Source organism: Schistocerca cancellata, chromosome 4 (genome assembly GCF_023864275.1).
Source record: "Schistocerca cancellata isolate TAMUIC-IGC-003103 chromosome 4, iqSchCanc2.1, whole genome shotgun sequence".
Classification (NCBI taxonomy): Eukaryota; Metazoa; Arthropoda; class Insecta; order Orthoptera; family Acrididae; genus Schistocerca; species Schistocerca cancellata.
Genome location: NC_064629.1, coordinates 214,562,684 through 214,580,015, shown reverse-complemented (window position 1 = coordinate 214,580,015; position 17,332 = coordinate 214,562,684). Strand labels below are relative to the sequence as shown.

The window sequence follows — 17,332 nt, the reverse complement described above, 5'->3', positions numbered from 1 at the left end:
TCTTGTGACCATATTGGTTGGACCCCAGACGACTGGAAAACCGTGGCGTGGTCATATGGTCATGATTTCAGTTGGTAAGAGCTGGTGATAGAGTTAGAGTGTGGCGTAGATCCCACGAAGCTATGGCCCGAGGCTGTCAACAAGACGCTATCAAACCTGGTGGTGGCTACATAATGGTGTTGGCTGTGTTTACATGGAACTGAACTGATCATTGACTGGAAATGGTTATTTGGCTACCATTCATGGACTTCATGTTCCAAAACAACGACGGAATTTTTATAGATAACAATGTGCCATGTCACCGGGCCACATTTGTTCGTGCCTGGTTTGAAGACCGTTCTGGCCAATTCGGGCAAATGACTTGGCCACCCAGATCGCCCAACATGAATCCCATAGATCATTTATGTGACATAATCGAGAGGTCAGTTCGTGTACAAAATCCTGCACCGGCAGCACTTTTGCAGTTATGGACATCTATAGAGACAACATGGCTCGATTATTTCTGCAGGAGACTTCCAGCGAGTCGTTGAGTCCACGCCACGTCACGTTACTGCACTACGCCGGGCAAAAGGAGGTCAACACATGACAAGACTCCCGGCGTACTTCCTCAACTTCATCTACAGCGAATCAATGTTTTATTAAGCGACTCAACATATCGCAAAGTCGATAAGGATCCTACTACTCGAGTGGTGTGAAAAACAGCAAAACTTCTGCCTAACAGTTCCTTACCAAAGGGGGTAATTAAGAAACTGAAACCAAATAGTTCAGTCCCACCTAGTCTATATGGATTGCCGAAGATCCGCAAGGATAACGTGCCATTACGTCCAATTATGAGTAATATTGGATCAGCTACCTACGACTTAGCAAACTGCTTGACGTCTTTGTTCAAACCAATGGAAGAGAAGTTTCCACATCACTTAAAGAATTCTTGTGATTTCATCAGCAGACTTAAGTTATTGCAGCTGCAAAGTTATCAATTGTTGGTCACTTTTGATGAGGTCTCACATTTTACAAATGTACCTCTTGTGGACTCATTACGTCTCATTGGCAATAGGTTTGGAGCTGACATTACAGCGCTGTTTGAGCACACCCTCTCCTCTAGATATACTTTATTTATCAACGAGTTTTATGAGCAATCAAACGATGTCACCATGGGGAGTCATTTACCTCGCCTGGTGGCCAATCTTTTTTATGGAAGATTTTGAGGAGCGAGAACTCGCCTTGGCCACTTTTGAACCAACAGTATTTTGGCGATTTGTTGACGACACTTTTATAGTTTGGCCTCATGGTTTGGATCGTCTGCGAAAGTTCCTACAACATCTGAACTCCATACATGAAAACTAAAATTTACTCAAATGGTTCAAATGGCTCTGAGCACTATGTGACTTAACAGCCGAGGTCATCAGTCCCCTAGAACTTAGAACTACTTAAACCTAACTAACCTAAGGACATCACACACATCCATGCCCGAGGCAGAATTCAAACATGCGACCATAACGGACGCGCGGTTCCGGACTGAAGCACCTAGAACCGCACGGCCACACCGGCCGGCATAAAATTTACTATGGAGTTGGAGAAGGAGCGACGTAAGAGCGATGGCACACTTGGTCATTCAGTATATAGAAAGCCCACTCACACAGACATTTACTTGCAAGCCGCTAGTTGCCACCGTCCGCCACAAACGATGGGGGTTTGGAAGACCTTGATTCACCGAGCCTACGTCATCTCTGACACCGATAGTTTGCAAACGGAACTGGTGCACCTGCAGACTGGGTATTCGTCCCAGCAAGTGGAGAGAGCGCTGCAGACCTGTAAGCGACAGAGCAAAGAAGAGGAAGAGGCCTTTAAAATTACTGCCTATTTACCATATATTGGTAATATCTCAGCGCAAATAGGCAGAATACTAAGAAAATATAAAGTGAAAGCAATCTTTAGTCCTCCTGCAAAAATTTCGTCGCTGTTGGGATCTGTGAGAGACTTCCTAGAGTTGCGCAAGGCAGATGTTTACAGGATTCCGTGCGATTAAAATGGCTCTGAGCACTATGGGGCTTAACTTCTGAGGTCCTCAGTCCCCTAGAACTTAGAACTACTAAAACCCAACTAACCTAAGGACATCACACACATCCATGCCCGAGGCAGAATTCGAACCTGCGACCGTAGTGATCGCGTGGTTCCAGACTGTGGTGCCTAGAACCGCTCGGCCACCCCGGCCGGCATTCCGTGCGACTGCGGCAAATCTTATATAGGGCAAACGACGCGTACTGTGCAGGATCGCACTGTAAAAGATCAGTGGCATACTCACAACTCCTTCCGCCTTGTAAGTCTTCCATTGCCGAACACTGTATTTCCGTGGTCATATAATCAATTAGAGTGGGACCAAATCTATGGCCCATATGTCTATCTTTTGTAGTTGCGTTATTAATGAATCCGTGGAAATACGACTGTCTGACAGTGAGTATCTTATTAATAGAGACGGAGGTTTTCAATTGAATTCGGCATGGAATCCAATCGCTGAAAAACTTCGTGTCCTCCGTAGCCGGCGTAGTTCTGTGATGGAACCGCGGGAAGACAATCGAATTGATATCGATGCGGCGAGTTTTCACCACGGGGGGCGCGGCGCAGCAGAATCGAACGCGCTCAAGTAGCGCACGAGCAACGCCAAGTGAATCTATGACGCATGTGCCGGCGGGGCCTTACATACCAGAGCCCAGTGCGCTTTCGCCAGCATCACCTGAAGGTGGCCAGAAGACTCTGTGCCGAAATATTGTGGCAGGAAGTTACAGGCATCCGGCAGTTCGCCCGAAATTTTGTGGAACAATGAAGTGATTGCTTCGTTTATCGTTGCCATTGCTCTGCTTTGTATCAACACCACTATCACTGTAGTACTGTTGTGAGTTAATCGTTGAGTAATCAGTTAAACTACGCTCCGTAGCCTCATGCTGTGCTCACCGTTGGATACCTGCTCCCTGTTGCTATTTGCAGTGAATATTGTGGTTGCATGGTAGACAATATGTGGGACGTCGTAGGCCGTAACGTCCCTGCCTTTTGCGGCCTCGCACGCAAGTGGTTCCTTGTCAATGTGGTTGACTGATGGTATGTTTTCGAATTTTTGTACAAGCGATTCCGCTTTGTTCGCCATATTTCGACATCTGGCTTTGTTGTCTTCTTAAAGTGCTCTGATGTGTGTTCTAACGTGTGCCACTTCAAGTTAGCATTTCAAAAATCTAGTGTACATACATGCTCTGCAAATCCTTGGGTCAAATGGCTCTGAGCACTATGGGACTTAACTTCTAAGGTCATCAGTCCCCTAGAACTTAGAACTACTTAAACCTAACTAACCTAAGGACATCACATACATCCATGCCCGAGGCAGGATTCGAAACTGCGACCGTAGCGGTCGCGCGGTTCGAGATTGTAGCGCCTAGAACCGCTCGGCCACCCTGGCCGGCTGAAAATCCTTCATACAGTGCGTAGTGTAGGGCGCCCTGAATCGCAGATAATTATTCCCTCTTTATTCTAGTCTCAAATGGAACGATTTAATAACGGCTGTATGCTTCTGTCTCCAGCTAGGACCCATTTGTTGGACATTACTTTTGTTTTGGAAAGGTTCGTGTTCAAGCCAACCAGCCGACATTCCGATGCAAGATCTGTAACTAAGTTTTTGAGCTCTGCAAAGTCTTTGGCCAGTAAGGCACTATCAACAGCAAATCTCAAGTTCGTAAGCTTTCTTCCATTAATTCTAATTCGCTTACCTTCCCAGCTCAGCTTTGACATAGTCATTTCCAATACAGCAGAGAACAGTTTTGGGGAGATGGGATCGCCTACTACTAGTCTACTAGAAGAGGTCAGTGAATACGTCTACCTTGGCCAGATTATAAATATGAAGTGAGACATACGGCCGCAAATCTATCGACGCATCAAGCTTGGCTGGCAAGCATTTGGGAAGAATTCAACTGTATTTAGATCAAAAATGCCAGTAAATCTGAAGAAAGCAGTATTTGATCAATGCATTCTTCCTGTGATGATGTATGGCTCTGAGACATGGACACTGAACTCATTTACAAAAAGGAAACTTACGACAGCAGAGAGAGCCATGGAGAGATCAATGCTGGGCTATACAAGAAAGGATAGGAAAAGGGCAGATGACATCCGGTCTGTGACGAAGGTTAACGACATCTTAGAGACAGTAGGTTCCTTGAAATGGCAGTGGGTCGGCCTCGTCGCAAGAAGAAAAGGCAACAGATGGACGAAGCTAGTACTGGAGTGGAGTCCGAGAGAGCACCGGAGGCCTAGAGGAAGACCACCAGACAGCTGGGACAAAGACATCAAGAAGATCGCTGGTAACACCTGTCAGAGAACTACCCAAGACAGTCCCACTTGGAGAAGACTGCTGAAAGCCTACCTGAATCGACGACTCGAAGAGGCCACATCATTTAATGATTGAATTGGTTGATGATGATGATGATGATGATGATGATGATGATAATGATGATATGCTTCTATAAGAGTTCTGATTTTTCCTATCTTCAGTCCTAACGTGAGATGTGAATCATTCCACTGTCTATCGCAGATGTAAGTTCTGTAAACTTTCACATTACTGTTTTGCAAAAAGAATGTCCACACACCTCTGAATTCCTTCGATATCTTGCTTTCTTCAGATTATCGTGTTACACAGTTTATCATGTTAAATTTACATGGCAGTAGGTGTAGAAACCGTTGTACTGATCGTCACATTTTCCAAGAAATCTCATTGCAGACGAACATTAACAACAGTTAACACGGCATTTATAGAAGTGTACATGGGTCGTAGCTATTAGTGAGGTCATGTTCGTTGTGGGACAGTTTTAATTTATTCAGTATGGAGGACCGTCCACCCACGCCTGCCTCTACCCCATGTTGTAGGTGTGGCAACATCACACTGATGAGGTGTCCGATGACGTCGTGAGTTTTTCTCTATTCCCGCTCCCTTCCCTCATTTTCCCAACCCACCCCACTCCCACCACCCTCCTCCTGTCTCCCCTCCCGCACCTGGGAAATGGAGGAAAAATCGGTCAGTCTGTCCTGAGCTGAGGAATCTGAAGGACATAGGGTGGTTTTTTCCTTATTTTTGGTGTTATCCTGTTGGAAAATTACATTGCATTGCTGAGTACATGATAATACTAATAGCAATAACAATAATAATGATAATAATACATTCATTATTTTTTTAAAAATTCAGTTTGCATATCGATGGTGTGGAAGGATGTAGGGTACTCTCTTTATTTAATGTGGGTGAGAAATGAAGGTCACTATACATTCAACTACGTAGTTTCCACTGCTTTTCAAAGTCATCCTCCTTCTATAAACTCCCCCACCCCCCTCAATCCAAAAGTCACACACCTCCTTCACTGTAAATTGGAGACTCTCTCAGAATGTTTGACTGGGTAGAAAATATGACAGCAAAATTCTTGTACAAAATTTTTTATTAATTTTTGCATATACATTTTCACAAGAAAACAACTATTTCTTTGTTTTTATTTGGTGTAGTTTTAATAACATCCAAGTGAATTTGTAACTTATAATTTAACTCTACATCTGAAATGTAAATTTCATATCCAACCAGTAATTTGACAAGTAGAAAGACGGTATGTTCTCGAATTCTAATACAGATCTAGTTTTTTCTCTGTAAACTATCTCCTTTATGGCCTCAACAATTATTTCTGTTCCTTCTTGCAGTTCTTCTAGCCGAGAGCATTCTAGAATTTAAATTTTTCCTCTTGGTTTTTACATAACTTATTTTTTTAAAACACTCCACGTTGTTTTGGGTGTATATTGACAAATCATCAGCTCCACACGCTCGCGGAATTTCCGTATGGAACTTTAACTTCACAATTTTTGCAAACTAATTACCATTAAATGTAGTTACTCTATCAGTTTTAAACTCTGAAAACGGTTGCTCTGCTGCTAAGTGTACAACAATGAGTCCACAACATTTAGAAACAATGTGACCATCCTTTTTAAGCAGATTCAGATGGGATCGGAGCTTTACAAACATATTTTTCGAGTGTCCTTTAATATAGTAAACGTTCCCGTTACTGACATTTCGGCCAGTACTCCAACATATGACCACTTACCACTGATATTTACAGTAAGTGCTGATATCTTGTATTTTACACTTGTGGCCATACTTTTCCAAATGCTGTGTTTAAAGTAATATGTTAATCTTGCCGGTACATCTGCCATGCCTTCTTCTTCTTGTATTAGCAGTCTATATCCATCCTATGTGGTAGTCGTTTTCGTCATATAATTCAATTTTCGTTTTTTGCCTGAACCTCTTCTGTTTCCAATTTTATTTCTCCTACACTTAATCATTACTTGGACTTGAAGAAATAATTTCTTTAATAGGGAATGGCTTAAGTCTATTTGACACAATGGTTCTTTTTTTTTACGACTTGTGGTATAACATTAGTTACAGGAAGCAATGTCGGAAATAGCTATATGTGATGGTATTGTGGAGAACAATGTCTTGGATTGTTTCTCCTGCTTTAATATAGCACTTCCGTACAATAATTATATCGTCTTTGTTGGGGCCTGTGTTAAGAATCTTTACGTAGTTTACAGGTAGATAATTAAAACTGTATGCAGACAGAACATAATTTATAAGATTTTCTCGGTCTTGAAAGCCTGGGAGGTTTATTTGTACACCACTCAATTTTCGGGTGTTCTTGTTATCCCAGTAGACAAGCTGCAGAACGTTGTTAAACACCACACTTAAACTATTCTGTAAGTTATTAGTTAGCCATCACCAAATGAATGTGATTGGCACACAGTACAATGGAGCACATAGAAAATACTGATTGTTAGAGTTTAAAATACTTAAACAAGCTTCAACAGGGTCAAACACACGATCCATTTTGTAGTTGTACACTATAGCCTCCAGTCTGGTAATACCATGCTCCTTACCCAAAGAGGACGTAGATGTTTCTCGTAGTTGAATGTCTGGACACTTTATAAAATCTATGGAATGGTTACCAGTAACTTTGTTCTTACCTGGCCTCGTGATTTGAAGTATAAAGTTATTATACATATTTAGCATACAATTATACAGGATGAAAAGTATTTAAACCGACAAACTCTGGGAGGTTGTAGGGGACATCAAAACAAATATTTTTCCCTAATGTCACTTTTTCCTATGAGTAGCATTTAAACCGGTAGGTGAAGATTTCTCTGGCAGCAAATTAATTGAACCAACAAGCACTTTTCCATTTTTTTTGTAACCAAGAGACAACACATTAACACAACCCAATTTCAATTACAGTAGATTTTCAAAAATGCCTCCATTGACACGTAAACATAGGTTACACCATCGGATCATGTTCTGTCTGACACGGGCAAAAACCCTATCCTGGCAACCAGATCCTCTTCTGATGCAACAGGAGTAGCGTAAACAAGGTTGCGCATCTCTCCCCACACAAAAACATCCAGAAGGGACATATCCGTTGAGAAGGCCATGGTACAGGACCACCTCTGCCAATCCACGTTTCTGGGAACCGTCGGTCTAGGAATCGGTGCACACAACGACTGAAATGTGCTGGCGCCCCATCTTGTTGGAACCGCATGTGTTGTCTTGTAGGGAGCGGGAGTCTTCCTGGCAATGCTCTTGTGAGAACATTGTAATAGTGCCTGCCATTTAATGGCCTAGGTAGGAGATATGGCCCAATTAAACAGTCCCCAACAACACTGACCAACGCATTAACGAAGAACCGCACTTGATGAGCGCTAGTAACTGTGGCATGTGGGTTATCCTCACTCCAGACATACGAATTGTGCATGTTGAAGACTCCATCATGCCCAAACGTTGCTACATTGGTAAACAACACAGAGGATGCAAATGTAGCATGCATTTCGCACTGTTCCAGGTACTACTGCGAAAACTGTGCTCTGGGTGGATAATCAACTGGTTCCAGGTTGTGGACACGATGTAAGTGAAATTGACGTAACAATTGTTCTCGAAGGACTGTTCTTACAGTCGTGTGATTGGTCCCCATGTTACGTGCAATTGCACGAGTGCTGATTGAAGGATTCCGCTCCACATGCTGCAAGACAGCTTCCTCAAATTGCAGCGTTCTTACCGTGCGACGGCGTCCCTGTCCAGGTAATCTGCTAAATGACCGGGTCTCAGGCAGACGTTGGTACACAGCAGCAAAGGTCGTATGATGCGGGATACGGCGATTAGGATATTGTTGTTGATAAACCCGCTGTGCAGCTCGTGCGTTGTGGTGCTCTACGTAGTACGCACCAACCATATCAGTGTACTCACTCGGGGTGTATCGTTCCATTACTAAACAGAGACAATACACTTCTACACTGGTGGAGAGCAGTTGCCTACAACTGAAGAGTGTAATACGGCCTCTAACAACTGAAGAGCGTAGTATGTCATCCACCGGTTTAAATAATCCTCGTAGGAAAAAAATGACATTAGGGAAAAATATTTGTTTTGATGTCCCCTACAGCCTCCCAGAGTTTGACGGTTTAAATACTTTTCACCCTGTAGATCATCCACCTCAAGCACTCTATTCTAGCTGTCTTATCGTTGTCAATCATATTCTTGCTTCCCTGGTCATCTCCTTCCACAAAGAATTTGTGGTTTGATGTAAAGTAGTCGCAAATCTCGATTTTATTAAAAATACTGGCAAAATCATGCGCTATGATGAAATCCAAAGGGTAGTCGATTACACGTAGCTGCTAGAATATTCGAGGCAGCCCTTTGATTAGAACATTCATTTTAACATCAGCTAATTCCACTTCGTATGATGGGTAAAGAATGAACAGTGTTTACCTTTTGTATTTGGCAGGTCTGAGAAATCCGATCCGTCGATGAGCGAAATGGAACACATAACGAAGTGCGTGAAGTCGGAAGAGGTGACGTCGGCGTCCAAGGAGAAGGAAGTGGCGGACAAGAAGCTGGAGAAGCAACTGCAGCGAGCCCGCGAGAAGCAGAAGCGGGGTAACCGCTGCCTGGCCGACGTCATGGACCAGATGCGCCTCGAGTACGACGCAGTCCGCCAGGAGATCCGGGCTTGCGCGCAGCCTGCGCCCAAGGAGGAGCTCTGACCCGCACATGCTCCATCTATATTATGCTCTCTCTGATTTACAATAAATCCAATCATTTTACATTAAAATTTTTGCCCCATAGATATGCTGATTAATAAAGTGTGAAATTTTTTGTAGTTTCTTTGCTACATTGTGTTGCATTTTGTCACGTGTTGTGAGCGTGGGATTGATCTGAGATGTACCCTTTACCCTGTGATTCCTGCAAGATGCAATTTCCACTCCCACACTACTACAGAAGGCAGATAGACGCTCCTAACGTTCTAAAGAGAAATGCCTGAAAAACTTTCAGCAATAAATATCTTCTGGAGTCGTTCGCTGTAAGGAAATGACACAAAAATTCACAAAATTTCTTACGTAACTAGTGGGATACTTGGGTACTGGAGTAGTGCTAGTTAGTGTAAGAAAAACATGAAACTAACGAAAATTATTACTTATTTGGCAAAAATTCTGAGAAATAACAATGGCACTTTTAGTTATGAATTGAACACGTTGTTTCTGGGTTCTTTTCGGAATGGGAAGTTACCTCTTAAGGATAGGATTCGCTAATGAAATTTCTATACAAAGTTTAAGATTGTTATTGACTTGGCAGAATGGCTGAGAGCCACGCCCACTCAACTTGAATAATTATCCATTAGAATGTTGCTATGTACGGTCGAGGCTGTTGCGTGTGAAATGCTGTGAAGGGTACTGTTGTGTTGCCCGCATCTCGTGGTCGTGCGGTAGCGTTCTCGCTTCCCACGCCCGGGTTCCCGGGTTCGATTCTCGGCGGGGTCAGGGATTTTCTCTGCCTCGTGATGGCTGGGTGTTGTGTGCTGTCCTTAGGTTAGTTAGGTTTAAGTAGTTCTAAGTTCTAGGGGACTGATGACCGTAGCAGTTAAGTCCCATAGTGCTCAGAGCCATTTGAACCATTTGATTTGGTACTGTTGTGGAGGAAATATGGGGCTCGCAATAGCTGTAGCGCACAATACCGTAAGCTGCGATGACTGCTGTCTGCGCCGCTCGTTGCTGACAAATAAGATAACTCTACTTCTATCTAGATTGACCTTCGCCAATCAAACTCTCCCTACGCCTTGATGAAGTCAAGGACTCCTATTCTCTCCTAGTCTAACTATTGGCGTGGTACACCGGTCAGATAACCAGTCCACCGTGATACCACTCAAAATTTGCTTGCAGTCATTTAACTATAACTTTGTCCGTTCACACCGCACAAAAAGTGTGGCGGCGATCACAGTGAACAACGCTTAATCGCAAAGACTCAATATAGAGTTGCACTTCGATTCGCTCTCGACAGAGGTGCTCTCCCAGTGAAGTACTGAGGAGAGACTTGTTACTCGCTCTTTGAGTACACGTACGAGCGCGCATGCTCTCGTTACGTGTTCTCGCTCCAAGAGCGACAACGAAACGGTCCCTCTCCATGCCCGGCGTGAAGGGATATATCTTTCGATCTCTTCCATTACTCCTTCAGCTCAAGGCATCAGAAATATTGTCTGCCAATCAGCGTTGCTCTTCTAAAACGGGAGAATGACGTTTCGTTTAAGGCGACCTATCCGGAAATCTGTAGTATCGGCGTTTGGCGTTTGCTGTCTCCCTGTGAAAATCACTGAAACTGCGTGCTATGTGTAAAGAATGTGTAGGCTGGCCGCTGCCACACAATGTAGCGGAATTTGCTTTTAAGCTGAACATGGGGTCGTCCTTTCACTCGGGCAAACGCTGTCTGCTCTACGGACGGTCACCGGCCGATGTAGATGGGTTGGGACCGGCCTCCTGGTGTGCGGTTGCCTCTCTCGAACTAAAAGCTCCTGTGACCGTCGTGTCTGGAATGTATGTGTGAATGCCAGCCTTGAGTATTTCAACCACGGTGCGCACTTGCGATTTATTAGTTATTTGCATATCGTTTACATGAATTCATACAACATTGACTTTATCTTATCGAGTTTGAGTTCGAATGAAGCGTCTTGATGTGCCAGTGTGACTGCCAGAAGAATTTTATTCTGGATCAGCGTGTTATATACAGTGCTCAGCCAGAACATTACGACCACTGACCTACTATCGATATAAACCCGACCAGGCGATGGCAGAGTCGCCAGGCGAGGAATGTCTGCTAGACAGACACAAACGTGGTGCATTCAGTATCAGTGAGGGTGGTGATCGTGTGTAGAGTTGGGAGGTGGTACTATTTGTCTGAGTGTGATCGAGGGCAGTTTGTGATGGCCCAGAGGCTCGGCACGAGTATTTCGGAAATCTCACGACTTGTCGGGTGTTCGAGAAGTGCTGTGATGAGCGTCTTCAACACGTGGCGAGAGCAAGGTGAAACCACGTCCACAAGTTGTGGGGTTGGGCGGCCTACCATCATTACACACGTCGAATGTCGTAGGCTGGGCAGACTGGTAAAACATGACAGGAACCGAACTGTGGCGTAACTAACATCAGACTTTAATGCTGGGCAGAGTACACATTTGTCTGAACACACAATGCACCGAACACCATGACATCGACAGCTAAGACTCAGTCGAGCACCGGACGTTGGGGCAGTGCCAGAGCGTTGCATAGTGTAATGAATCCTGATAACTTCTTCATGATGCCGATGGGAGGGGGCGAATCCGTCGTCTTCCAGGCGAACAACTCCTTGGTAGCTGTACTGTGGGACAGAGACAAGCTGGCGGCGGCTCCATTATACTCTGGGGAACGTTCGTGTGGGTATTCATAGATCCAGCGGAGCTCGTGCAAGGCACTATGATGGCCAAGGAGTATCGTACACTGGTTGCAGGCCACGTACACCCCTTCATGACGATCATGTTTCCCGACGGCTGTGGCGTTTTTCAGCAAGGTGATGCACCACTCCATAAGGCTAGGGTTCGAGGAACACAGTGTCGAGTTCCAGTCGATGTCTTCACCCCAAACTTGCCAGATCTGAAACCAATAGAACACATCTGGGATGTTATTGAACTTGGGGTCAGAGCTCATCCCCCCTTCTCCAGAATGGACGGGAATTGGGTAACTAGTGTGTGCAGATGTGGTGCCAACTGCCTTTAGTGACCTACCATGGCGTCATTGCTTCTATACCATGATGTGTCGCAACTGTTATCCTAGCATATTAGCTAGGTGGTCATAATGTTCTGGCTGATCAGTGTACTTCATATTCTTGTCAGTATACCAGTAGCCCACTGACGCAACAGAGATAAATATATATCCATCCTGAAATACTGATTGCAAGATTAAACACGATAGTGTTACATGCAGATATACATAAATGATCTGACACTTGAATTGCAGAATATGCAAATTATACCCCTTTTGCAAATGATAGGAACGAAATGAGTCGCAGTTAACTTACTGTATTAAAATAAATTAGTTGGAGGACTGACTTGAATAGCCTTCGCAATAGTTAAATAGGAAATTAATTCAAAAGTAATATGTATGGATACATTCACGTTTATTATCGTCGTTCACAAAAAAATGGCTCTGAGCACTATGGGACTTAACTTCTGAGGTCATCAATCCCCTACGACTTAGAACTACTTAAACCTAGGTAACCTAAGGACATCACACACATCCATGCCCGAGGCAGGATTCGAACCTGCGACCGTAGCGGTCACGCGGTTCCAGACTGTAGCGCCTAGAACGGCTTGGCCACTCCGGCCGGCATCGTCGTTCACAGATCAACAATAAAAATATACTCTTAAGTTTGATTTGAGTGGGCATAGACAAGTCTCAGTAATTGGGGAAGTAGTGGGAATCGGAGGGGGATGGGTGACCGATAAAAGTAGACAGGAAACAGATAATACTACTGTCTTTACACAAAATTGAGGAAATGTCTACTTTATGGTTACCCATCAAGGATGGTTAAGAACATGTGACTATTTATTCATTTTAAATACAGAAAACTGCAATCAGTCAGTTTTTTCTAATAGTTATTTACTCCATGAACCGGTTTTCGAACCTTTTCACGAAAACCAGTAACTTTTTAAAAATAGTTATTTAGCCCATGAAGCGGTTTTCGAAACTTTTATTGGCCATGAATTCTTCGTAAGTCATCGGTTTGGTCGTCCATTTTCAAAACATGGTTCAAATGGCTCTGAGCACTATGAAACTTAACATCTGAGGTCATCAGTCCCCTAGACTTAGAACTGCTGAAACCTACATACATACATCCATGCCCGAGGCAGGATTCGAACCTGCGACCGTAGCGATCGCGCGGTTCCAGACTGCAGCGTCTATAACCTCTCGGCCACACCAGCCGCCCGTTTTCAAAATAGGAGAATGACTCGATTAAGCACTCGGATTCGCACGAGAAACTAGAACAAATCAGAATGAAGAAGACAGTAATTTGTTATCATTCGAGTGTTGGTAGGAGCATTACTACTCACTTTTGCACAAATGCAGACAAAATCGATTCATGTAGCACTTCCGTATTTATTAGCAGGAATACAAGTTGAACTCAGCAGTACACTTTCCAAAGAGTAGAGAAGCAATACAATTTTTTTACTTTCATGTGTTCTTTCTTGCAATTACCAAAAATCATCATCGAAAGAGAGCAATGTGTGCCACACTGACAATGCTATGCTGAGCAACAAACATTATCACGTCTTCAGCTCATAAGCACAGTCTAGTGGTAGATTCTTTTCAGTTACTTTCATAAAGGAACACTGCCAATGTGCACTGCAGATTCTTGTCTTAAACTCCTAGGATGATGAAAGCAGAGTTCAAATTTTTCTTTGGACATCTGGAAAGCAGCGCAGTAAGGGATTATAAAGACATGTTAGTTCAATTTTGTACGAGCAAAAAAGAATATTGAGATGAAAGTTCAAACGTAATACACAATTGCACAAAATCAACAAAGGTGGCACTGCAGTCATTGTATGAGTTATGGTTGCTAGTTGCCAAAAAGAAATCACCTTATACTGCAGCTGAATCTCTTGTTATCCCTGGTTCTTTGATTACAGCGAATAAAATGTTACACAAAAATCCAGCTTAAAATAATCAAAACAATTACGTATTCTGACACAGATTTAAGACGTAGAATTCATGGTAAGGGCCAATGTATTGTTGATCAAACAGTGAAATTATTGAAATCGACAAAAGATTTGCGATTCAAATCGATTAAATTGTGATGTTTCTGAGGATGCTGAGCTACTTATATACACTCATGTTCAGAAAAAAACAGAAAACTTTTGAACGACTAGAGATAGGACGTTCGTATTCACAGGACAGGTACATTAGTATGTTCTGCAGATATGATTAGCATTTGAACCATGTCGCCACATGGGTACAAGGTCGACATTGATATCGCGGGGCGGTAAAATGTGCCTGCGGCTCTCGTTGTCGATAAAAACCGAAGATAATGGATCAGTGTGAACTGAGTAGACTTGCAGGACAGCTCACAGACATATCCGCGAACCGTACCGTCAAATCAGTGAGTTTGAAAGAGGGCGCGTTAGTGGAATGAGAGAGTGTGATGCAACTATACGGGAAATTGCTGCTCCTGTAGGACCAAGTGTTTCGGCAGTGCAACGGGTGTGTGCAGAATGCGTGGCTGAAGGCCGTAGAACATGACGAGACACCCAAGTCGCACCACCCAGGCCACGTCCAAGAAGATCGACACCTCATACCAGTGGTATTGCAGGGCAGATCTGCGTCGTCGTCGGCTCTGGCACAATAGTGGGAACAGTGTAACACATCTTGAACTTTCAAGGGTGACAGCCCATCGCTGTTTATTACGGCATGGGTTACTTGCGCGTCGTTCACTTCTCCGCCTATCATTGACGAATGTGCAGGAACATGCTAAACGGCAATAATGTAAAGAACGATGTCAGTGAGGATAGGGGTGGCATCAGATAGTGCTTTCGGACGAATCCAGGTTCTGTTTGTTTGAAAGCGATGGCCGTATTTTGGTTCGCCGCAGACGGGGAGCGGCATCACAGTGACTGCATTCGCACAAGACATACAGAGCCAACTGAAGGCCTTGTAGTGTGGGGTGCTGCTGGGTAGAACGTCAAATCACACTTGGTGCGTGTCGAGGGCACTGTGACTAGTGTGACCAGACGCCATTTTTCAGCAAGACAATGCACGACCATTTGTTGCTGCAGGAACACATGCCTTTTTGGTGTCACAGGATGCCAGCCTTTTGCCCTGGCCCGCCACATCAACAGACTGCTCGCCAATCGAAAATGTGTGGGATATGGTGAAACGACAGGTGCAGCGCTGTGATACATCGCCAACTACCACAAATGAACTTTTAACCACGTGAATGTAGCATACATGGCTATACCACAGGAAGCCATTCGTGTCTTATACGTGTTGGTGCTATCACACATGGAACAACTTATCGGGGACCATGGCAGACCCAGCGCCTTCTAGGCAACAGGACACATGTTGAAGCGAGGTGGGTGAAACGCTAATCGTTTCTGCAGAAGATAACATTGTACATGTCCTGTGAATACGAACGTCCTAATCTCTAGTCGTTCAAGATGACCTGTTTTTTCTGAACATTAAGGTACGTTCGGCATTTTGACGCTGAAAAAGGTGCTATTGCTGATGAAATTCTAGGATTTAATGAATTACCAGAACATACAGCATGAAAGGATATTTTTTAAAAATCTTTATAATCTTATACAATTAAAATTAAATTTGCTATGGAACTTGCCTATATGCTTGGCAACAGATGGTGCTGCATCACTGACAGGTAAAAGAAAAAGGGCTCCTGTTACTCGTATTGGTTAAATTTAAGAAAAAGTGTTAGTAGATGGGAGCTACGTACACTCAACTGTTTTTGCACACAGAAGTGCGCCGATTATCACGGGGCGCGTATTGCCTCGTCTTTTTTAACTGAAGAAATGAGATAAAATGTTTCTTACAGAACTGAAATCCGATTTGGTGAAGCGTTTTGAATATGAAGAGTGGATATGCCACTTACCTTATTTGACAGATACATTCAACAAATTTAACGATCCCAGTCTTCAACTCCAAGGTTTTGACAGAAATATTTTTAATGCTCGTGAAAAAATAAAGAAGTTTCATAAGTAAGTTTTATTTATATTGATTACTTCAATAAAAGGAATACTGCAGTTTTTCCAACTGTGTTGAGACATAGTGAATAAAATGAAGTTAGTAATATTGGTGGACTTTTGAAAATACAGTAGAGCGTCGATATCCGAACGACGGTCAACCGAACGACCGCTTAACCGAACTGTGTACTCGCTCGCACCCGTTACTCTCCCACCCTACCGTCCATCATCCCCCTCACTCCCAAACCAAGTTTTCCCACAGTAGTCACCTCACTGGGCCACTGCTGGCGGAACTTTGCTTCTAATGGGGCGCTGCTGACCGGCCGAGTCGCTGTGTTTCAACAATCAGCACACTTCTGTCGGCTTGGCACTGGCAGTAGAAGTAGCGCCAGTATCAACGCTGTTCACAGCAACAGCTGCGCCAGCTTGGAGTTGAGGCGTGCCGCTCCGCGCAGTTTGAAGGATTGCGCGCCCCCAAGAACAGCTTCGGTGCAGTCACCTTCTGTTCTCTGTTTCGACCACTTGTGTGCTGCTGCGTGAAGAAGAGAACTTGACTATACAAAATGCTTAAGTATTCCTACTGAAGTTGCCTTTGTATGTTACTTTGTAATACTAAACGAGATGCCTGTTTTTTATGAATAAATTTACTGTACAGTACTTCGTTTTGGCAAATAAACATGTACAGTTCGATTATCCGAACAAACCAGTTTTCCGAACACCCTTTTCCCCCAATTACTTACCGAGCGAGGTGGCGCAGTGGTTAGACACTGGACTCGCATTCGGGAGGACGACGGTTCAATCCCGCGTCCGGCCATCCTGATTTAGGTTTTCCGTGATTTCCCTAAATCCCCCCCAGGCAAATGCCGGGATGGTTCCCTTCAAAGGGCACGGCCGACTTCCTTCCCCGTCCTTCCCTAATCCGATGAGACCGATGACCTCGCTGTCTGGTCTCCTTCCCCAAAACAACCAACCCAATTACTTCGGATAATCGACGCTCTACTGTAGTCAAATTCTATGTACAAAAACTCAGATTACAGGTTTTAAAATGCTTTTCAGACAATGAGAAAGACGATAATACACAAGAACGGATTACATATCCGTTTTCCACCACCGCCATGAATTCCTCTGGTCTTCCGGCAAAACAAAAGAAAGTCTTTTACAAATGTATGTTGACAGTTCACTGAAAATAAAAATGGTTCAAATGGCTCTGAGCACTACGGGACTTAACTTCTGAG

General features: G+C 43.9%; 1 protein-coding gene across 1 annotated transcript in view; it reads left to right on the top strand.

Moving 5' to 3' along the window:
• LOC126184239 (uncharacterized) overlaps positions 1–9,190 on the top strand; it is a 60,595-nt gene extending 51,405 nt beyond the window's left edge. Inside the window, exon 4 of the mRNA XM_049926608.1 lies at positions 8,835–9,190. Within this exon, the coding sequence (XP_049782565.1) occupies positions 8,835–9,093 (259 nt within the window). The 3' untranslated portion in view covers positions 9,094–9,190. The remainder of the gene's footprint in view (positions 1–8,834) is intronic.
• Positions 9,191–17,332: the final 8,142 nt, after the last annotated feature.